Consider the following 23,105-nt stretch of genomic DNA (forward strand, 5'->3'; position numbering starts at 1 on the left):
AGTAAACAGAGTAACTCATTGCAGATATGACGTTTTGAAAAAACGCTCAAGAATCTATGACTAAAATTCTCATATGAACGGTGTGCCAAGTGAGCCCTACCGTTTTGAGCGTTTACGAATTGTTCAATTTGAAAAAAAAAAAAACGATCAGTTTTTTTCCGATAACTTTTGGTAAAATGCATTTTTAGGCTTGTAAAAAATATTCAGAACTGTCATTCAGCCAATTTATAGACAGCTGATGCCAATGCAACAGCTGCGCGAACGGTCTGAAGTTGGTTACACTTCGAGTGCCGGACCCTGTATGTTCAATTTCGCTTCAATAACGTCTGTATAACGCTTTCAACAGTGAACATATTTGTTTTGTGAACTTCAGTCACGTTTTCCGCCATGTCACTACCAAATTGATTTTTACCACGTCAATTAGTTTTCAACTGTATGAAAATCATTCAAAAAACCGAAGGGTGATTCATGATTTTATTCATAGATTTCGGAACATTATTCAGAGACCGGTTAACTAATACACGATTTATTATATCTTTATCATGATCTGGTTTTCGTGGTTGTGAATAAGTTCACAAAATCAAAACAATCTAGCAATTTCCTCGAGAACTATTTTACGAAACCTGGAATTTTATGCATGGATCCTCCTGAACTAATTTATGATTTCTTATATATTAGTCAACACTCACCATTGGTGCACTTGAAATAGTGCGCAAAATCACACTATATTATTCATGGATTCGTGAACTGGTTCCTACAATAATAGACAATTCGTGCTCGTGAAATAGTTCACAATATCAAGAAATGTTACTCATAGATCCTAGTACATGAACCAGGATTAATTGAATGATCTATCTTGCGGGCTTGTGATATTTAAAAGATACTCCTAATCATTTTCGATTTCATGCAACTCTACACATAAACTTCTGGACCCCAATATTCGAAAGGAGCACTTGTCGAATGTTCCGCTAACCAAGTACCAGTTTTCATTCCTCAAAAAGGCTAATCTACGGAAATTGCTCTACATACAATAAGTGACACTTATTGAGAAAACCCTCGATTACAAGGAAATAGCGGTTTTCTTGACGTCGAAGGTGCTTTTGATAATAAAAAATCAATTTACGAGGCCCTGGCAAAAAGGGGACTGGAGAAATCGATAGAGGACTAAATTCTTGCAATCGTTTTATGGAAAAAAAAATAAAAAAAAAAATAAATTCTTGCAATGCTCAAGAGTTGAAGATCACAGCAACGTTGGGAGACACGAAAGCAACTATAACAGCCAATAGAGGCTGTTATAGTCCACTCGCTCCACTCCCCAGGGAGGTGTGCTAGGGGTGGATCTTCTCAATGATCTGACTAAAAAATAGGTATCTAAAATGGTTAATCTGCCTGGTTCGAGAGCCCACGGACCAAGAATTAAAGAAGCGACATCAATAGATCAATGGCATACAGTTTTCCAATCTCGGAGGTCTGCAGGGAACGAAACTACAGACATGCTAAAATCGCAAAACGAACAGACATATGTATAATCGCAGGATTTACCGGACAAAAGTCCAGATGCCATTCTTCGATCTCGAGAGCTCAGAACATAATCTCTGTTATTGTGCAATACTGTTTCTTCGAAGAAAGCGATATTTCAGAAAATATCAATGGTAGAGAGAGGTATCCCGAGCAGAGTCTGATAACAAATTGAGAACTAAACTTGTTGTTGTGATGTAGTAGGGAATGATTGCTCAGGTTGTTATCATTTTGGTCGTTTTAACGGTTAAAAGATCAAAATCGAAAGCAGAAAAATTGCACTATGACATCAAACAGAAAACTATTTATGCTATCAGTGAAAGCAAATTGAAAACTCATTGAGATGGTGAAATATTTCATTGATAACAAAATAAGTAATCAATTTGATGTTTGTCAAAGAAATAGAAACAAACATTTTTTTCTAAAAATGGAAGCACATCAAAATGAGATCAAAATATGATGTCATATCTGAAAAAGTTTAAACTGATATCAAAATAAGATTTCAATTTGATGCTTGATATCAAAATATGTTGTCTATTTGCTGCAATTTTGATATTGGACTTTGCTCGGGATGGCATACCTCTCTCAAACGGATCCTCAGCTACATTAGGGGGTTACACCACAGTAGAATTTCTAAAAAATCGAAATTTTTTATTGGTCTAAAATGTGCTTAGGATCTTGAAAATTATATACTAAACGACCACAAGCGACAATGATTGCTAAATGTTTAAAAGTTTCAATTCAATAAGGGCGCAACGCCTCTTATGTAAACAGTCGTGATTCGCTGGTTGGGCCACACCTCTGTCCAACTAACGAATTTGATTCGTTAGTTGGACCGACTGACAGATGTCAAAAACTCTCCAAAGGAGACGTTAGTAGTGTAATTGCATCTATTCACATCTCTAATAATTGTCAGATTGATTGTCAAAGTAAATTTGACATAAGATTTTGACATTCAGATGCTTTTTGGTTGGACAATGGTCCAACTAGCGGAGGTTCAACTAAACAGCGGTCCAGTTAAAAAGTGTCCAACCAGCGAACCACGACTGTAGTGTCTCCGCTAACCGATTCAACCACTGGGCTCATCAGGTTACAGAGATGTCATCATGAAAGATGTCAACGCGTTCGTCGGTGACCGGAGGACGAGTGTCATATATTTCGCTCACTATCATTTGCGATGCACAGAAAACTTGCATTACCTAGCAGTAGGTATTCTTAAATCTGTGCATCCTTCAACGAAAAATGAAAGAGAGGGAGTCCAAATTTACCCAAAAATAATGAGATATTCCCCAAAGCCGGCTAAACTTCATCCCATTATTTTGAGTAAAAAAATCATTCCCTCTCCCTCTTTTTTCCGGCAGTAAAATAAGAACAGCAAATTAAAATTAGCTACGTAGGATATTATTTTTTTATTGGTTAGTTTTTTTTAATCTTCAATTTTGTGTCGATTTCTATGACACCTTAAGCGTTTTTTTACTAAAAAGAGCGCCATTTCGCGAAAAAAAATGTTGAGAAAAAAATTCTTCGTGCGTCGCACAATGATCACCTTCTATACAAAAGTCGGACAAAACCTCAAAAGTGGTCCGAATTTGATGAAAACTTCACATTAGGATAATTTTGTGGCAATGAATTCATATTGGATGTTAATTTTTTATTTTTTTACCTTAAAATTTTGGCACTTAAGGTAGTTCGAAAATTCAACATTTACGAATATAAAGTGCACCGTATCTGAAAATTCATACTCAAAACATTTGATATAGTGAATTTTGGCAGAATACACATTATTTCAATTGTTGATAATACAAGGAGACATTTATAAATTATATTACGAATCCTGGGTAATCAAACACTATCATGCGTCTCCTTTAGGTATATGATGAAAAATCACCTTTTTCATACCTCGGGGCAGAAAGGGGCAAAACAAGACATTCATTTTCGGAAAGTACACTAATTCTCAAGTATCATTAACTACAAGCGATCTTTCCGAACTGTTTCAAAAAAGCACAGCTACTTTGAACATTATAATTTTAATTTAATGCACGATTTATTATTTGTTCTTCATCTATAAGCGAGAATAAAGGCTTGTATCGACTTAATCGAATGGCAAGTAAAAGTCCAGCGAATAACCTTTCAAATGAAATCAGTTCGAGCATAATCGGAATCCTAACTAAAAAGATATATCCATTTGAATAATATAGATTTGAATACAGTATTTTCCAGAAATGTTAATCTATTTTACCTTTGAAGCTCTGTAAAAAATCTATTTTTCGTTTTCAAGACTTAATATTTTGAGAAGACTATTCAACCTGTTCACAAACAGATAAAAATATTAAATCATTAAATAAAATTTTGAGGTTTTGTCCGGCTAGGCGACACTGTGCGTCGGTTGCTATTATGGTAAGTAATTGAAAAAACTTTAGTTGTAAGCTCTAGGTTAAAAAAGTCCAAAAAGTCACGCTTACGGGAAAAGGCTGCACGGCCGCCGTCTTGTGACAAAATTACTTGAAAAAATATTTTTTGTGCTTCATAACTAGCATTATTATAAATCCCATTTGACAAAATCTCGATTCACTTCTTTATTGCGTCTAGAAACATTCCTGAAATTTGCCTATTTTTTCGTGTTCTACAGTGGTGTAACCACTTAATATAGTAGTACCCTGTTGGGACGACACATGTGGGTAAAAAACTACTCGCTTCCAACTACAATGAATTCGGTCAATTTGTAAGATGTTGAGCAAACAGGAACTGTCACAAAAGATAACCTGGATAGTGGTCGCAGTGCCAAAGTTTCCTCTAACAGAAAAAAAACACTAAAATATCGTTAATCGTGACAAAGATCCTGGAATCATGAACATAAATCGCGCTACCCGCCATAAAAATCCGATAGTAAACTCATGAAAAGAATATCACGGTAACGTGACGAGTAATTACGAAAATGAGGTGGTTGATATAGTTTATACAAACCAGTGTATCTCCAAATTAGGAACAAGAATCATAATAAAAACAATTCATGTCCAGGGAACAACCACAGTGTATTTTTGGCGTAAACTAGTTTTTTGAAACCACACATAGTTTCACGAATACCAGGTTGATTCTTCATAATTTCAGGAACCCACGGTTCTCGTAAATCTTTCAGTTCACAAAATCATGATTTTATCATTCAATGATGAATAGATTTTAACGATTACTTCAACATTTAGTAGTTGTTAAGTCGTTTAAAATTGGAAAAAATCTATATTGGAGTTTGTGGAACTTCTCTGAGTAGCACATTTGCCTACAGTATGCAAAAGTTCCCTTAAAACCTATAGAGCTTCCATAAAATTTGCCCCATCCAAATCAAACTGAAAGATTTCGCTGGTAGGTTTACGTACTATTGCAGCCAACTTTACTTACCATCAAGGGTACGTACTATCGAGGTATACCTGTACTAGAGATTTGTCGCATTATCGCAATGCACACTACCCTAGTAGCAATTAAGGTTTTGTGATACTCTTGAAGCCTTCCTTAAAACTTAGATTGCCCTTGTAGTGTGTTATAAAACTAGAAATGCTACTTGGATATTTGCATTACATTTGAATATGTTATCGAGTTTTTCCTACTATTCCTATTACACCATTTTTTAAATTAAGGGATCTAACAACAAAGTTCCAAATTATTGGGAATCGTTGCATATGTACATTCTCGAAAGTATTTAAGCTGATCGTTCTCGGGTTTTTGACACATTGTTATACCAACTACATCTCTAAAACTTAACATGGATTCGACTCAAGCGATCTACTTGCACAAACCTAGTAGCTTACACCTCGTTCATCGCTCGCTCACTACAGAATCGAATCCTGGTAAACCAACCTTTCGGCCGCCTTCGACAAACTCAACCAACCATCAAATTGCGATTGCTCAATTAAAAAGACTCAGATTCTGCGAGAACGTTTAGGAGTGGTTCAAATCATATTTGATCGGAAATAAAATTGCTGTTCAAATTAAGAATCTTATATCTCTATTCTTTGACGTTACGTCCAGTGTACCTTAAGGCAACCATTTCGAACCTTATATGTTTTTTTCCATCTAAACGAAATTAATTTTTCGCATCGCTGTTTTAAAGTAAGGTAGGTGGTTACAAATTATTCAACATAGTAAATCGTCTCTCCGGTGCTTTGTTTCTGCCATCTTAGTTAAACACGGTCTCTGATTGGTTCATAATTAACAGGATGATTTGAAATGCTTCCAAGTACACAGTGACTACGTCTACTCGAAAACGACGTAAACTTCATTAAGAAAGGGAACAACAGTTAAAAAATTAGGGGTTCTACTCGATTTCAAGCTACCATTTAACCCTCCGACACTTGCGCCAAATTTTGCAATATTAACACACGCGCGTTGTACTTTGTACAACACAGATAGTTTTATCTTTTGTACTCATTAGGAGCACTGCTCTTTTCTGCAAACTAAAAAAAGTAAGTAAAATTTTAGTTTGTTTCGAACAACTCTATCGCAAGTGTCTTATTTTTAGCAGATCTGTGTCTTTTGCGAAGTTGTTCAGCTGATTGAAACCTGCTAGATGGTATGCCGATTAGTTCGGGATACTGCCTCTGTGCGGCGATAGTGAGCGTGCTATTATTTAACCCGCTGTATCTCGGAGTCGCAATTTCTTAGCACGACGTTGCCGTTGGCATAGTTACTAAAGGATCAAAGCCAACGAGGTGTTTCGTCGAATATTTTGAGATTCTGTCACCAGATGAGTATACCATACCAGCGAGTATACCATTTAGTCAACCTTTCACATTTTTTTCCGGTCGGTGTCTTCAACAAAGCTGCTTAGCAGTTCAAAACCTACGAAGTGCCACACTTAATAGTTTAAGATTCTGTCATTAGGTAGTGCTAGCGAATATCCCCATTTATGACTTCTGATTGCACCTTTTTGAGAGAACAGTGCTTCTAGTAGAGGTGTGGGTTCAAGTAGTTTGAAAATGGCACAGAAAATGATATTTTTCGAGAGTTATTCTACTGGAACTATAGAGCTAGGGTCCTGAAAAAGTTCCTCGTCAGAAACGCCCACTACAATTACAGACGAGACGGAGAAAGTCAATCACTCGAGAAGGGCTCGAGCGTTTGTGCGTTAACGTGTTCGATCGCGTGTGCGTTTGTATGGCGCGTGTGCTAACGTGGATGTAACTTCGCGTGTATACATTCTATTTTATTACCGAGTGCCTATCGCATATTCGCGTGTATTTTTGGATGATCGCGCGTGGACCGTGAATCTGATACTTAATTTTCGGTGTACACTAATAGGTTTCTACTTATACATTTATTTAACTAATTTAATTAGCTTGTGTACGATGACGAAGTCGACCGATAAATGACCCCTACTGTGAGCCCCGTCCACCAACGCTGCCATTAAACTGTGGAACAATGTCATCAAACACGGCCCACAGCAAAAGTTCCAAATCCACGTTGACCCGCCAGCCGGCCACGCCAACGCGCACAGGTTAATGGTTGAGCGTTAGTTAGGGCTGGTGCAGAGTATGAAAGAACATAAAACAGATAAAAGGCCCATCAGCCCTCTCGATCTCCTCGATGCACCACTATCGAGGTGTAATGCAATAACCATCTGAAAGCAATTGTCTTTCAGAGGTTCTTTAGCATTGATGCGCGCAATATGCTTGATGATGTTTGCAATACCGTCACACCCCTCAATTTAGGGGAAGGGAAAAAAATAATCAAAGTTCTTGCATTTTTAAATATATGAAAAATTGTAAAAAAAAATCAGACTATTTCCTAAAAACCTAATTTTAATGTTCTTATAAATATAAAATCTATCGATTAAAAATATGAGAAATATGGGTAATCAACTAACAAAATAACACTCACACCCATCCTTAACCGCATTACACAACAATCACGATCGGCTTTTAATTTGATATTTAGGGTTTCCATTTGAGTGTAATACGAAGCAAACAAAACCCATTGATGAAGCACTTACAATACAAAGCAATCCAACTCGAACCGAAACCCATCATAGTCGCGGCGCGTTGGTTAGCTAGAAGCCTAATAAGTTACCCACCTCCTAGTTAGCGTGTCGTCGTCGTCGTCGTCGAGCAAGATTTTGCCATGCGGATTTCCATCGATGATTAAACACAGCGGGTTTAGTAGTAGAGCGGTAACAACACCGTGCGTCATCCATCACCGTTCCCAGTGGAAGAAGGGGAAAACCAAACATGATTGGGATTTCCATTGTTTTAAAGCAGCGTCGGTTAGTGACCGTATTTTTTTTTTGGTTATGGTCCCAAATTGGTTATTTACAATAGATTCAGGTTATTTGCGGTTAGCGCAACAGATAGAGTTAGATATATAAGAAAGGAGAGATAGAGATAAAGTACACGTGTAGAGAGACATCGACGAAGCGTTGTTTATATGCCGGACCATAAGCCATTTGAAACCGTCACCAGTGCGTGTAATTTGAAACGAGAAAAAGTAGAAAAATATGATTATTGTTTAGCACAATGTTGTTATAGTAAAAGGGGATTGAGAAGGTATATGAGTTTGCTGAACAGTGACAGGCGGAGCAGCGCCTTCAATTGGATTTCAGCAAATTTCCATTTATTCTAATAACAGAGACGAATTTCATGCTAGGTAGACACTAGAAAAAATAGGTTTCGTTCAAGAATATAGTTTTATTACTCATCTGATTTAATCCAATTATACCATATTGCTCACAACCTGTAGATTGAAGAAATTCTTCGCAATCTTTATTTTATCCGACAACCGAACTAATTTAAATTTATATCTGATTCTGGAATTTCGTTTTAGGTTATTTTAGGTTTACCTCAGTAAATTACAAACACTAGACTAGGATTGTCGCTGTCGTGGCTATCCGGAAAATTCGGTACATAAGTGTCAAACAAATAGCGAATTACGAGTGCGAAAAAGATAGAGGAAACAGTGCCACTTACAATCCTAACCTTATGTTCTGTATCTACTAATCCAAACCATTTTTCGTGAACTATTTAGAGTAGCGCCGAGTCGATACAGCGACATTATCAGTTTCATCAAATTTCTTTAGTTTTTTTTTATTTCTTTATTTCTTAAGAAACTTTCAGTTACTTTTGCTCTCTTTGGTTTCGTCACTTTTAAACTGTAAACGTTATTGATTGAACATTTAAGCATTTGTGAGTGATATCAATCATCCCGAAAAAAACAACCTTGACTCGCTGGTCACTACGAACTAGCGCGAACAATACTCCCAAAACGTGGAATTCCAATCCGTCACGTACCACACCTGTGCCCAACCCCGAATCATCACTCTCAAACCGGCTTTGTCACTAACAAATTCCAAAGCCCAATGCCGACGATAGTTCGTGCGAAAGATCGGACACCTGCTAAATGGTAGTGCTATCTTCGCATGCTTTCATATTGAACATCAGTGGCAAAGATCACCGATCCCCAGATTATAGGTGTGCATATACACAAACCCGTTTCGCTTAGAGGCTCTATCCACAACAAACTGAGGTGGCAACCTTCGGGTTCTTGTAGTATTCGAACGAGAGTGAAAAAAAAATACACGCGACGCGATACGCTACTCTGCCGAACAAACCGGAATTCTCTTTCTGTTTCGTGGTGCCGGTGAAAAGAGCAAACCAAACAACACGGCCGTCAATATTTGCGGATTTGCGTAACTCGAAGGTGCGCAGCTCTTCACGCAACACGCAGAAACGTACGTTTATTCATTCACTTTCTCTAGGCCAGTCAGAGTGACGCTTTAAATCAGCCGGAACTTGTCGGACAGGGTTGCATTGCTGTTGGTGTATAGCGAAGTACTTTGATTGTCCGGCTTCTTGATGTATCGAGCTGTGCCAAGGGTAGCAAGGTGCACACAATGACATAAAACAATGAAATTTGCACTGCTTCATTGTGGCAGTTGGTGCAAAAACTATGTAGTAATTTCCTTTTAAAAAAATTGGTTTGCCATTTACCGGTTGCAACGCTACCTTGTATATAACATGTAGAATAGAAGAACAACGTCCATGGTCACTAGTGGCTAAAGCGCATAAATGGGTGCCGAAATTGATCATCTGCGTTTCAGGCTAAATGAATGCATGCACATCAAGCGAATCAGCTATCTGAAGAGCTTGTAATGGCATTGGTACTAATGCGACTTGATGAATGCCAAACCAAGTGCAGATTTGGGCAGTTTTTATTTTAAAAGATATTTTTCTCGCAATTTTTTTCTGAATGCCCAAAAATGGCCTTTATCATATTGTTGAGTTATAAACACTTCTATGGTCTGAATATATAACTCCAAGTTCCAGGATGTCGCACTTGTCCAAAGTAATCTAGCGAGAATATCTTAATAACCACTGAGGGAACAAGGCATGCATATGAATCATATTGAGTGGTTGTATTTCCACATATGAAGCTCATTCACATGATAAACGCGATCAAGCGTCAAGCTTTGCTGCGATATGCAACACCAGAACCACGATGGCACAATATTATCACCAATCACCGCTTGCCCGTTCTGGGTAATGATGCGTCTACTTATTATGCATATTCATAAATATTTAAATTTCTATTGAAGGACGGGCTGAAGAAACAACACCAAAAGCGCGTTAGACCGTGTAGCTACTGCCTAAAGATCTTCGTTAATTTTGGCGTTGCCACCGGCAAACAAATCATTTCGAAATCATCTCTAACTTTAGCTCCTTAACTGACAAAATAATCTGCTGTCAGTTCCGGGGTCAGACAAACCTGACCTGTGCAAGCAACAACGTACAGATACGCAGCTAAAAATAGCACTTGAAACTCCATGGAGATATGCCTTCCGTACGTCGTCGTTATCCTTTAGTTACAATGCTTACCCAAACTTGGCCGTCTCGGGGTTCATCATAGCGAGCTGCATTCGCCTCCGTGTCACGTCCAGGGGGTAGGAAAAGGATTGCGCCACTGCGCCTGCAAATCCACCGCATAGTAATTTAGCCGGCACTGACAACACAAGGCCCCCTGTGATGAAGAGAAAAAAACAAAAGTTGTAAATTGAATCTCCCAACCAAGAAGCACAACAGTTTGACAACTATCCAATTCCGACTTCAGTTGATTCGAGCGTTTGTTTTTGCTGTAGAAACGAAACCCCATCAAGAGTGACCTCGGGTAAATTGTTAACGCTACCGAAGCTGAACAAATGACGCTGTTACATCGTTTTGTGATTCTCAACGGTGTAACCATTCGATTTAGGAAAGCGTTAAACTAGCTCTGTTGGAGGTGAAGCCAACATTCCTCAATATTGATTTAGCACTATACAACCACAGCCAACGCTCGAAGTGAAACCGGAATAGCGTCTGCATTCACATACGAAATGATTACGCGGTGTCACAGCACACGCATGTGTCATAGCTCAAATATGCGTTAAAATCATGTCTCGGCAACGCCTCTGACTCGGTCATCGGCTGTCGACATGTCATCAACCGTACGCGATCGTAACCCGTCCAAATTTTATTCAAATTAGAACCACTTTTTCCGACCACTTACCTGTGTTTCTTGCACACTCATCACACGTCAGCTGGGGAGCATACTTCATACACATGAACTTGAGCATTTCGAAGCAATAGAACGAAAATCCAGCATACGGCACCATACCCATCAGGGTGGGTACGAAGCCTCGGTACAGCGCCCGGATGCCGCCTTCCTGTAAGCAAATTAGAATTTTTTTAGATCATTCACATCTAACACCATTGGATCCAATCGCTGTAACTCACAGTCTTAAAAATGGTACTGGCCGTGTGCAGGATGCCATTGTACCGGTGCTCTCCGGTCACCTGGAATGCTAGTCGGGCGCGGATCGTATCCAGCGGGTAGGTGAGTGTAACGGCCGTCACACCGGCTCCAGCTCCGGCGAAGAATTTGTCCGAGTGTTTTATGCTTAAAAAACTGGGACCCAAGATTTTTCCTAGGTACTGGAAGAGAAAAATGAGTCCTTATTTTGTTTCTGCTATAACTAAGTTTAAATGAATGGTATGTTTAATCATATTTTGGCGTACTCTGGAGTAGTTTGCAGAACTGAAAGTTGTACGAATTTATTCCATTCCACAAATATTAAAAGTCCAACACGTTTACATCATCTAAGCCTATTCTACTACTGCTTTATATCTGCAAACCCTAAAATTGTAACATAAAAATAGTTCCACCAAGATAAGTAAGTATATCAGTCTGCTTCCAGCTACTGACATCACAGGTAACGAAATGTGTTAAAAGCAAACGGACCAAAAATAGAACAAACAAAACAGCTAACATTTTTTTCGCTTTAAATGTGAGAACAAACAAACATACGCGTATAGTACGTATGCAAAATACACTGAAATTGTAATCACCTTATTCAATTCCAACATATACGGAATGTGGTTCTGGTACAATTCTACAGTTAATAGCGTTGCTTGCTTTAGGAGGCAAAAAACCTGGTTTTTGAAAGGCCAAACGTTTTGAAAATAAGGATTTTCTACACGGTTTTTTGCACGGTTTTTACAGGGCTTTTAACACGGTTTTCGCAATTAGCACGTTTTTTAATGCCTCCTCCTGTCTACTTGGGTACCGGATATCTACTCCGGAAGTCATGTTTTAATCCAAGATGGTGACTTCTAGTTTAGTGGACTTTATTATTTTATTATTTTCCCCCATTTTGTCTACCCCTGAGCTTGTCAGCTTTTTGTTTCGATTTCAAACCTCGCACGCAAATCCGTTCGATGAGCTCTATCAGACGAACCAGCTCAAATTCAAGTAAATGCATTCATAAGCACATTTTTCGTATCTTATAAATGCAAAACATACAAAAATAAATTATCGTTTTTTTACACTGGATATTTATACTAAATAATCAAAACCATCTTGGGTGTTCAAATCACGTCAGACCTCTGGCAACTACATATTTGTCTATCAAGTTCCAAAATATTCCACGTTGTCTGAGTTATCCAGAATATCGCTAAGCCGGTAGCCATTTTGAATTTGAAGATGGCCTCAGACATTGATCTCTATCATACGCTCACAAGGCCCGCTCTGTAAATATGCATACTGATTGGGTTATAAAGAATTCCGTTAGACCGGAAGTCCCTATCTTGGTATTCCAAATCGCCTCAGACATCGATTTTTGGCGCCTACTCAACAATCCCGTTCCAAAAATATCCATTTTTATTGGGTTTTAGACAATTCTACTTAACCGGAAGTTGTCATCTTGCTTTTAAAAATTGTTTCAGGCATCGATATTTGGCGTCTACTCGTAATGTTGTTCCGAAACAACCATATTATTGTTGAAGTGCGGGCCAAAAAGAAACTTTGAGATCCGTCTTTTCCCCTTTTCCAAAAATATTCTAAGAAATTAGAATCAAAGAAATACTGTAGTACTTAATTTGCGGAGAAATTGCAACTCATAACTTGTTCAAAACAATTAAACCAATAAGTTAATTTTTACCATTTACGTATGTATATCTTCTACATGAAACTAAGAAAACTAAAATTCGTAAATTTGTAATTTGCGTTTCGACTTCGTCTCATCAGACTCCGACACTAACTAAGGGACAGGACTAAGCTAGGGCCGGATTGACGATAGTTGCAAAAAAACGGAGACACAATTTGTGTTCCTGGGCAAACACCTAGTAAAGGATGATGTCCCGCAAGAAAAGGAGCTCATCTTAAGCTGTTGAGAACTAATGAAATCAAAACATTTGATTTTTAAGCAATTTGGAGGAATATAGAAAAAACAGTTTTTACCAAAATTGTTCTCCACTAAGGGGAAATATAGCATAATTCATCTTGCATTAGCTTGCTAAGCCAAACCAAATGTTTCGATTTCATTAGTTCTCATCAGCTTAAAATGAGCTCATTTTCTTGCAGGACATAACGCTTGACTAGGAACACAAGTTGTGTCTCCGTTTTTTGCAGCTAGCGCCAATCCGGCCCTAGCTTAATCCTGTCACTAAGTTAGTGTCGGATTCTGACCTTGAGCTTGTGCGACCACCCCTGGCTGCTACTCCGTTATCGATCTGGGCTAGCTGAAGTTGCACAGGGAATTATTAGATAATTATGCTTGGGAGTAGCGATACATCTTTCGATGTGCAACTCCTGGTAATCCTTAGTTGCGTTTCGGCTTCGCCTCATCAGAAACCGACACTAATTGTCGGAATAGATTAGCGCCGGCTTGACGCAAATCTCTTAAAACTAAAACACACTTTGTGTTTCAATCGAACGACTGATCAAACGTGATGTCCCGTTCGAGCAGAAGTTCTGTTTATGCCGATGAGACACAGTGAAGCCGAAACTTGTCTTGGCCTTAGCAGGCCTATGCGAAAACACTACGCTATATTTCACCTTAAAGAGGAAAATTTGGTAAAAACCAAAATTTCTCACTAGGGTGAAAATTTGTTGGCAAAACCAGTCTTTGTACAGGAGGGCACAAATCCTTATATCATACTTAGTTGCGTTTCGGCTTCGCCTCATCAGAAACCGACACTAACTTATTGTCGGAATAGATTAGCGCCGGCTTTACCAACAAATTTTCACCCTAGTGAGAAATTTTGGTTTTTACCAAATTTTCCTCCTTAAGGTGAAATATAGCGTAGTGCTTTCGCATAGGCCTGCTAAGCCAAGACAAGTTTCGGCTTCACTGTGTCTCATCGGCATAAACAGAACTTCTGCTCGAACGGGACATCACATTTGATCAGTCGTTCGATTGAAACACAAAGTGTGTTTTAGTTTTAAGAGATTTGCGTCAAGCCGGCGCTAATCTATTCCGACAATAAGTTAGTGTCGGTTTCTGATGAGGCGAAGCCGAAACGCAACTAAGTATGAAATAAGGATTTGTGCCCTCCTGTACAAAGACTGGTTTTTACCAATAAATTTTCACCCTAGTGAGAAATTTTGGTTTTACCAAATGTTCCTTCTTAGGGTGAAATATAGCGTAATCCTAAAGTGTTTTTTGATCAATACCGGGGCCAGCCAGGCTCGAACGTAGTTCGCGGAAGGAAAGGGAAGGAATGTTAATCCGATACTTGCTTTTGCTAGAGGCCGTATATACTACTGCGCACTCCACAAGTATCACGGGAGGAGGATATTTGTAAGTATGTATAGAAGTTGGATTCTACTATTCTACTATTACCGACGCCAGAGAGGTAACTCCACTATTTGGAGTAGATATCGATCCATCAACTCATGGACCGGGGACCAACGGTTTTACTTCCCTTCCGAAGGAAGACGAGACCACAGATTTTTTCACCTCAGAAAAATCTCAACGTCCTCGGTGGGGATTGAACCCAGACCAACTGGAACGAATGGCGCTTACCACTCAACCCCCGGCGCCGTCACTAGATTTACAACGAAATTTAGCACTGGAAATGTTCCTTTTTTCTATTGCTTCTAGACAGAGCAGAAGATGTTCCCTCCTGGGGTTCATCACAGCGTAGAAACAGGTGGTTTAGTTATCTTTAACATTTTGCAAAAGATAGCTTTAACAGTTCCTGAAGGGAACACTTAAGATTCTCCTCGCGCTGTTTGTACGCGGAGCATGTCAGGAGATCATGTGGGTTTCCGCCACAGCAGAGACACTTTTCAACATTTCTTCCACAGCAATCATTCATATGATTCCCACCGCATTCCCACAGCGGGCCTTTTTGCTACAATGGGAGGCTGTGAGTCCCAATTGTTTGCGACTAGTACAGTTCATGACCCGCGGCACAAAGAAGCGAACAAATAGACGAGCCAAAGAGGGAGTAGTTAGATAGGGCAGAACCGGCAAAGGTCACCCGATAAGAGTCTGAGTTGACGAATGTTTTCTTCCCGTCAGCTGCGACTGATGCTGAATGCAAACGTTTGCACTACAGTATCTTCACTATCTAATACTACGTTCACACTATGAGTTAAAACGCGTTTTAACGCTATCTTGATGACGTTTTTCTTGTTGCTAATTAGTATAACATGTTTTAACTCTGTAGTGTGAACATAGTATAAAGCATCCCTAGTAACAATTGAGGTTTTATGGTACTCTTGAAGTCCTTCTTAAAACTTAGAATGCCCTTGTAGTATGCTATAAAACTAGAAATGTTACTTGAGATGGGGCCTTTAAAACAGCCAGTCTCGTGTGACTCGAATCGGACACGATCCCACAGACTTCAACCAGATTAGCTGGCACATATACTCTGAACACCTTCGAAAAATGCTCGTAGCCAGCAATATCATTTGCCTCATTTAAACTAAAGGGTGTCCCACATCAAATTGCATCACAGAAAAAACGCTATAGAAAATAACCCATTGGATATTTTCTCTTGAAAATTTATTAATTTGAAATAGAAGTAGTTTAGAGTGTACACTGTATTTTTATCTCTGTCAGATCTTCGAAATATTGAAAAATGGTGTCACCCGAAAAGCATCGGCGCGAATGGATTTTGCGCAAGCACCAGGAAAATCTTCAACTCTCTCATCAGGACATCGGCAAACAACTCGGAATCGTGCAGTCAACGGTGAGTCATGTGATTAAACGTTACTACTAAACTCTGACCATCGAACGGAAGGAGAAATTCGGTCAAAGTGGATGTTCTATTAGTGATCAGGATCACAAGCATGTAGTGAAAGCGTTTAAGCGAAATCCTAATGCTTCGGTCAGGGATGTGGCCAAAAAGTTGAATCTGTTTAAGTCTTTCATTCAGCGAGCCAAGGACCGGGACGGACTGCATACATACAAAGTGAAGGAGGCTCTTAATCGTGACGATGCTGACGAAGCCTCATTGTCTCATCGTGGATGATGAGGCTTAGGTCAAGGCGGACTTCTGGCAGCTTCCAGGGCTACTATTCTTCACCGCCCAGCACTAGTTTGATGTTCCGGAGGAAGTAAAGAAGCAGAAAAAAATACATGATTTGGCCAGCGATCTGCTCATGTGGTAAACGCAGTGCACCGTCCGTGACTACAGAGACTGTAGACGGGGTGATCCACCTTAAGGAGTGTCAACAGAAGCATCTGCTTTCTCTGTTGCAGAAAAACGAGGGCCCTACGATCTTCTGGCCGAATCTAGCTTCGTACCACTATTCAAATGTTGTCCTGGAGTCGTACGAAACCAACGGGGTCACTTTCGTATCAAAGGACAGGAATCCACCTCCCCCCCCCCCCATTGAAATATGACACTCTGGACGCTGCAGGTTACGTAGAATCATCGATCGGCAACTCAGGAATGCCGAATGGTGGTTTTGTGATTGAATATAATTCGGCCGCGCAAATATGCTGTATTTATTACGATCGCAGGACCACAAATACAAATGAACGAGGCTATACATGTATGATTAAGTAGGTAAATGGCTCGAATAATAGAATGGCATACCGGTACCAGTAGTTAGAACAGAGGAACAATACGCTAGCGAGCGCTAAAGCGGGCTTGAAAATACGTCCTATACAAATACAAATATGATCCGTCGGTTTGTAATTATTAAACGACTATGATGTGAACAAATATTGGGATGCGCGCCAGGTTATAGCACATGTTTGATGAGAAACTGAAGGTGTCGTTTGGCATCGATTTGAACCGAAGACTCAACAAATGTGTTCAAATAGGTGGGATGAATAGAGGAGCTAAGATGAATTAGGGAGCAGTAACCCTATAAACCTCAAGACATTGTTGATCACCTCGCTCTTGTTAGGTTTGACCCAAGTTGGACACACCGCTGGACCACCGACTACCGAATAGCAAAGCATCAACAGCAAAGTAAAATTGTAGTGCGGGCACCTTCCGAGTTATTTTTAGGCCGATGAAAACACGGAAATTTAAAAAAGTTATTGTAGACGTTTCGAGTTCCTCTCATCAAAATCCGACACTAACTTAGTTAACGGACTAAGCTAGCACTGGATTGACGCTAGCTCCAAAAAAAATGAAAACACGATTTGTGTTTCTGAGTAAACCTCTAGTCCTACGTGATGTTCCGTAAAAAAAGAAGTTCTGATTCAAGCTGATGAGAATTAATGAACCGAAACTTGGTTTGGCTTAGCAGGCCAATGCCAATGATGAGAGGAACTCGAAATGCCTCCAATAAGTAATTTAGTTATAGGTTTCGTGTTCTTTATGCGCAAAGTGGTTTAAGACAATTTTCTCCTTAGTGTAGAAAAATAGCTTTTTACCCAAAATAATTCTTCGCCAAGGAGAAATATAGCATAGTACGCAAATTTAAGAAAATTAGGGCAGTGATCTGTAAAAAAGATATAACAATCTTTATATGAGTAACAAAAACCCAGGATGCTTTCTTCCCACAGAAAGCACACCCACATGCTGCTCGTTCAACAACCGATTGACGAATGAGGCACAAATAATCCATGCGGCATTTATAAAACTTCCAAATATTAAATTTAATCTCTTAGGTGGTCCATAATGACGGTTCTGTCTGTGCTGCAGAATTTTGTTTTTTTTACGAAAGATGATTAACCTTCTTTAGCTGTTAACTTTTTGTGACGAATAAGGTGTTAGCGGGTCATATTAACCCCGATTTCGAACTCAGTTTTAAGACACAATTTCAGTCAAAGCTATATGAACCTGTACCCAAATTGTGTGTTAGAGTTTAAATTTTCAGTTTTTGTCAAATATTACCATTTTGACCAGGTGGGAATCGGTGCCGAAAGGGATCATGTTTGGCATATATAGATGTATGCAGAAAAGTCATCATAAATCACAGGTTTATTAACAAAATACTCATAAGAAATACAAACAATTAAAAAATTAGAATATATATATACTAAATTTGAACATGATTCGACCGATTTTGGACGTTGCGGAATTCGATGCCGATGCCGATTCAGGCGGAATAATTGTATATCTCATAATGTTGAACAGGTGACAATGCGGTCAATCAATGAAACTGATCCCAAACATTTGTAATAAGCTTGAAAGTTTATATAAAATCTCGTCCAAAAACACAGTCTATTAACACTGTGACTCAACTATTGACCCTGGATTCTACATGAAAATCATCCGGAAGATCCGGAGCATCCGTATAATTGGTCAATTCCACCACCATAATTACTTTCCGGAAGATCTGGAACATCCGCGCAGCTGGTCAATTCATTGTCCTACAGCTTTGAGATACTTTCGAAAACATAAAGGTATATTATTCGCATAAATTCGTCTTTTTAACTGGGACTCATTGACCTATTTTTACCATTTTTTTTGTTACCATTTTTTTGTTAACGACCTGTTGAGACAATTTGTCAACTGTTGTTACGGCAGTATATTTTTCAATATTAAAGGCCATACTACTCAAGAGAAAGCAAGGAGTTGAAGGGAGAAAGTTTAGCAAAGCGTGGAAGGGTCATATGTGCAAGCTTAGAGTTTACCGGCGACTTAATCTTTTGTCTGCTACCGTAGGAGTCGTGGTGAGGGAACAAAAAACAAAACTAGCTCATTCATTGAGTTTGAACGTCGCGAATGCTTAGTGTGGAAGTTTACCATGACTTAACATTTTGTCGGTTCCGATAGCATGAACTAACGCTTGTCCGGACATGCCGTAGACTCGTAGGTGATTCGCATTTCTAATGCCAAAAGATCTTGACTCCTACGGTAGCAGACAAAAGGTTAAGTCGCCAGTAAACTCTAAGCTTGCACATATGATCCTTCCACGCCTTGCTAATTAAATGCCGTAACAAAAGTTGACCCATTGACCTTTCGGATGATCCGGTGTAGAATTGGCCAGTTCACAAATAGGGTCTTTGTTCCGATCACAAAACAATACAATTTCTTTGCCATGATAATTCTAAAAAACCTTTCGAGGAAACTATAGATTCCCAGACATAGTTTCGGATCATCCAGAACGATACGAATAGAGTCCATATCCCAGTCACAAGTACGAATTTATGCGATTGAAATTCCCGAACTTATGTGAATGATATTAGAAAAAATCTTAGAACTCTAGGACAAGGTTCATGAAATGGCCAGTTCCACTGATGTTCCAAAGCATCCGGAAGGCCATAATGTAGCAAAAAAACATGTGTAGGTCATAAGTACGACCTCGTTCAAATGAGAATTTAAGAAACACTAAAAACCACAGGGTTCTAAGATCAGCTTTTTGATCAGTTTGGAATGTTCCAGATTTTCCAGATGGTCATTATGTGACCAATACGGTCAATTTTTCACTTGGAACTAGAAAAGTATGCCAATGCAACGTGAATAAGTTTTCGAAAAAACTGCAGAACTCTAGAATTAGATTCATGAATTAGACAATTCTACGAATGTTCTGGATTTTTACGTATAATCCAGTATTTGAAACAAAGTATCAATATCATTTTAGAAAGAATTTTATATAAGCTTTCAAAAATATTACAAAACTTTGGGATCAGTTTCATTCATTGATTCCATTGTCGTTTGGTCAGTATTATGAGAATTACTATGGTATCGCCGGAATCAGCATCGGAAGCGTAATGCGGAACATCCAAGATCGGTTTAAAAAAAAATTTTATTCTTCACAACTATAAATCTCATTTGAAAAGATCTCGATTCACCTCTTTATTGCGTCTAGAAAAAATCCTGAAATATGCCTATTTTTTCATATTCTACAATTGTGTAACCCCTTAATATAATCATGGTGTAATTGCCTTCAGTACAAATACAAGTTACTAACGTTAAAAATCTTACACTCATGTTATATCCTATATTTCGAAAAGGGTCCCCTGCATGAGAAGGTAAGTCGTAGTCACGCAAAAAAATCTTACTACTTGCAAAGGGCATGTGAACCGAAACTGTCATTCGGTATGAGAACCAAACGCTTGGTACTACGCAATTTTTCCAGATGAGAAAAATTTTTGGTGAGACAAAATTTTTGAGCACAAGACCTAACATAAAGTATGGTTTTCTTTAGTGTTTCCCATTCTTCTCATCAGTAACCAACACCAACTTAGTGCTAGGTAGATAAGTCCCAACCAACACCATCTTATTCCAAAAGACAGTTTCGGTTGACATTCCTCGTCGGCAAACAGAACCTCTGTGCTTACTATTGAGACATCACTCGGTATACGTCAGTGGTTCAGCGTTCACGCAAGACGTGTGACTTTTTGGACTTATCTAACTAGCATCAAGTTGGAGTTAGTTACTGACGAGGAGAATCGGAAACACTAAAACAACCCTATTTTAATTTTAAGGTAACCTGCTAACACATTGATGCATGTTGCCCAGATGAATATATAGAACAATGAAATCACACAATTCGTACACGAACACAAACATATACTATTCTATGAACTACCGACATGTTTGAATATCGAATCCAAAGGCTATGTGCAAATCACAGTGTATCACAGCGATAACAATTTATCCACGCAGCGCATAATTTTTTTTCAAAGCAAAGCAACTTTTATGTATGTACACAAACAACATATCGCCACTACGCCGTTATGACTAGTCGCAAATTGAACGTTGCAATGATGGGATCTCCTCGAGGAATCAAGTGTTTTATCATAACGCTCGGGACTCTTAGTTCACTGTATACCGGAAGCTCTGCAAATGTCTTCTATTCACCGGATGAAAAGTTCACGGCGAGGATGGGTCAACTGGAAACAATGTGTGTGAATAAAATATTTTGTTGGTCCAAGTCCAAAATTTGCTCGTCTGCTAATATAACACGTTTCTTGATAGCTAACGACTTAACCTAGAATTTCAGCAAATATCTCTTATTCAATATTAAACAAAAATGTTCGTCTCTTCTCAAAAGGATGCTAAATCGATTAGATGAACGCATGGATTCATTCGAACGAAGGTATTCGCATTACATACCTAGTTGTTATATTTAATAATCAGCGTTCCAAAAATTGCAGGTTAGAGCAAAAACTAGGACAACAGTTCACCGCTATGCAAAAAGCTACTGATATTAAATGGTTGAAACTTAATGGTTTGTTTAGTACTTAATTTGAAGTTGTCTACCATCTGTTGTAATGAACCGTATGTATTTTTTTCTAGATAAATTTACCGAAATGAAGAACGTCATTGCTCAAAATTGTAAGTATACAAAAATATTCTCAATAAATGAACTACAATGACATTTCACATAGAAATTTCGATTATAAGAATGTCAAATTTAATTTATAGTTTTGTTAGTATTACTGTTCCAATGTCATTGGCATGGATTATTTTGAAGTAAAAAAAACAAGCAAGTTGCATCCTGATAATACACTCAAGTTACAATTACGCTCCATTTCCTTAACAAAATCGGACGTATCGTTTCAGTCAAACATGCTTATTCAATTATTCTCTCATTCCACACCTACACAGCCGGCGCCTACTTCACCTCATGCCGTACCGTTCCGTCTGAGTTCAGCAACGTCTTCATGATTCGACCACCGGGGATCAACACGCAACCGTTCCTGGCCTACTGTGAGCAAGATTTCCTCGGCGGTGGATGGATCGTAATTCATAAGCGTTTCGATGGATCGCTGAATTTCACACGTTCCTGGGTGGAGTACCGGGAAGGTTTCGGGGATCCGGATGGCGAGCATTGGATGGGTCTGGACAAGATTCATAAGATAACACGGTCCGGTGATTACGAGTTGCTGGTGCAGTTAAAGGATTTCGACGGGACTGGCAAACTGGCTTTGTACGACGGTTTTCAGGTGGACGGCGAGGGAGCAAAGTACAAGCTTAGGTTCGGGCAGTTTGTTCATGGGAATGCCGAAAATTCGTTGGATCCTAGCAACGGCGCCAGGTTCTCGACGTTTGATCAGGATAATGATCAGCACGGGGAAGGATCGTGTGCAGATTTTTACGAGAGTGGTTGGTGGTTCAAGAATTGTATGAACGCGTGAGTAGTAGATTGATTTTGTTTGCGGTTTGATACAAAATTTTGTTTTTGCTTTCAGGAATTTAAATGGACTGTATCAGCGGTATGACAAGAGCAATAAGACTATGAATTGGTTTGGATTCAGGAATGACCTTCAAGGGCTCAAAGAAGCTTCCATGATGATTCGTGAAAAAGTCAAAGTTTGATATGTATTGAGAATTTATCATTGCACATTTTCCATACTTTTCCGGATATCTTTCTAGCATAATTTTACAAGATTGTATCGTTGGTGATTGTTAATAAGTTCATTATTCAATCACCAATCGATTCTTATTATTATATCTTAAATATTGTTATTACAATTTTATATTTGTGTTATAATTGCATACTATCCGCAAAATATCCTGTGCGATTTCTTATCGCAGACCTCATTATGATACTCATTAAAGTCATGTCATTTTCAGGGTATGTCTTACTTTAAAATTTTAGAAAAATCCAATACATTACCCTTATCAAATAACCATTTTGGACCACAAAACAATCATGGCATAAGCAAAAGAAACTGGGACTGGAGATGACAACCAAGCACACCACACATAGTCCACTCCCTCGTACAGAAGGACAACAGATGTACTCTCACAATACAATGGCAACTGAACGATCTCAGAGGACAGGAAACGCACATCAGAGATAGCATCAATCCCTCACCATGTTTCAATAACAAGTACACTCAGGTTTTTTTTACGCGGGGGATACAGGCCGAAACCGTAAATGAAAACCGCGTAAATTTCAAAATCCGCGTAAATGATGACCGTGTA

At 38.9% G+C, this 23,105-nt stretch overlaps 2 protein-coding genes across 2 annotated transcripts in view; one reads left to right on the top strand and one right to left on the bottom strand.

Annotated features, from left to right (window-relative positions):
* The window catches only part of LOC131691349 (solute carrier family 25 member 16-like), a 42,575-nt gene that overhangs the window by 3,431 nt on the left and 16,039 nt on the right, over nucleotides 1–23,105 (bottom strand). The window contains exons 3-5 of the mRNA XM_058977669.1: nucleotides 11,268–11,465; nucleotides 11,041–11,197; nucleotides 10,374–10,515 (exon numbers count right to left, since the gene is read on the bottom strand). Of these exons, the coding sequence (XP_058833652.1) occupies nucleotides 10,374–10,515; nucleotides 11,041–11,197; nucleotides 11,268–11,465 (497 nt within the window). The remainder of the gene's footprint in view (nucleotides 1–10,373; nucleotides 10,516–11,040; nucleotides 11,198–11,267; nucleotides 11,466–23,105) is intronic.
* On the top strand, nucleotides 20,872–22,572 carry LOC131691351 (angiopoietin-related protein 6-like). Its single transcript, XM_058977670.1, has 6 exons — nucleotides 20,872–21,075; nucleotides 21,226–21,270; nucleotides 21,329–21,402; nucleotides 21,471–21,509; nucleotides 21,783–22,308; nucleotides 22,367–22,572. Exons 1-6 carry the CDS (start codon nucleotides 20,909–20,911, stop codon nucleotides 22,491–22,493), a joined length of 978 nt encoding a protein of 325 aa, XP_058833653.1. The 5' UTR covers nucleotides 20,872–20,908; the 3' UTR covers nucleotides 22,494–22,572.

Source organism: Topomyia yanbarensis, chromosome 3 (assembly GCF_030247195.1).
Source record: "Topomyia yanbarensis strain Yona2022 chromosome 3, ASM3024719v1, whole genome shotgun sequence".
Taxonomy (NCBI): Eukaryota; Metazoa; Arthropoda; class Insecta; order Diptera; family Culicidae; genus Topomyia; species Topomyia yanbarensis.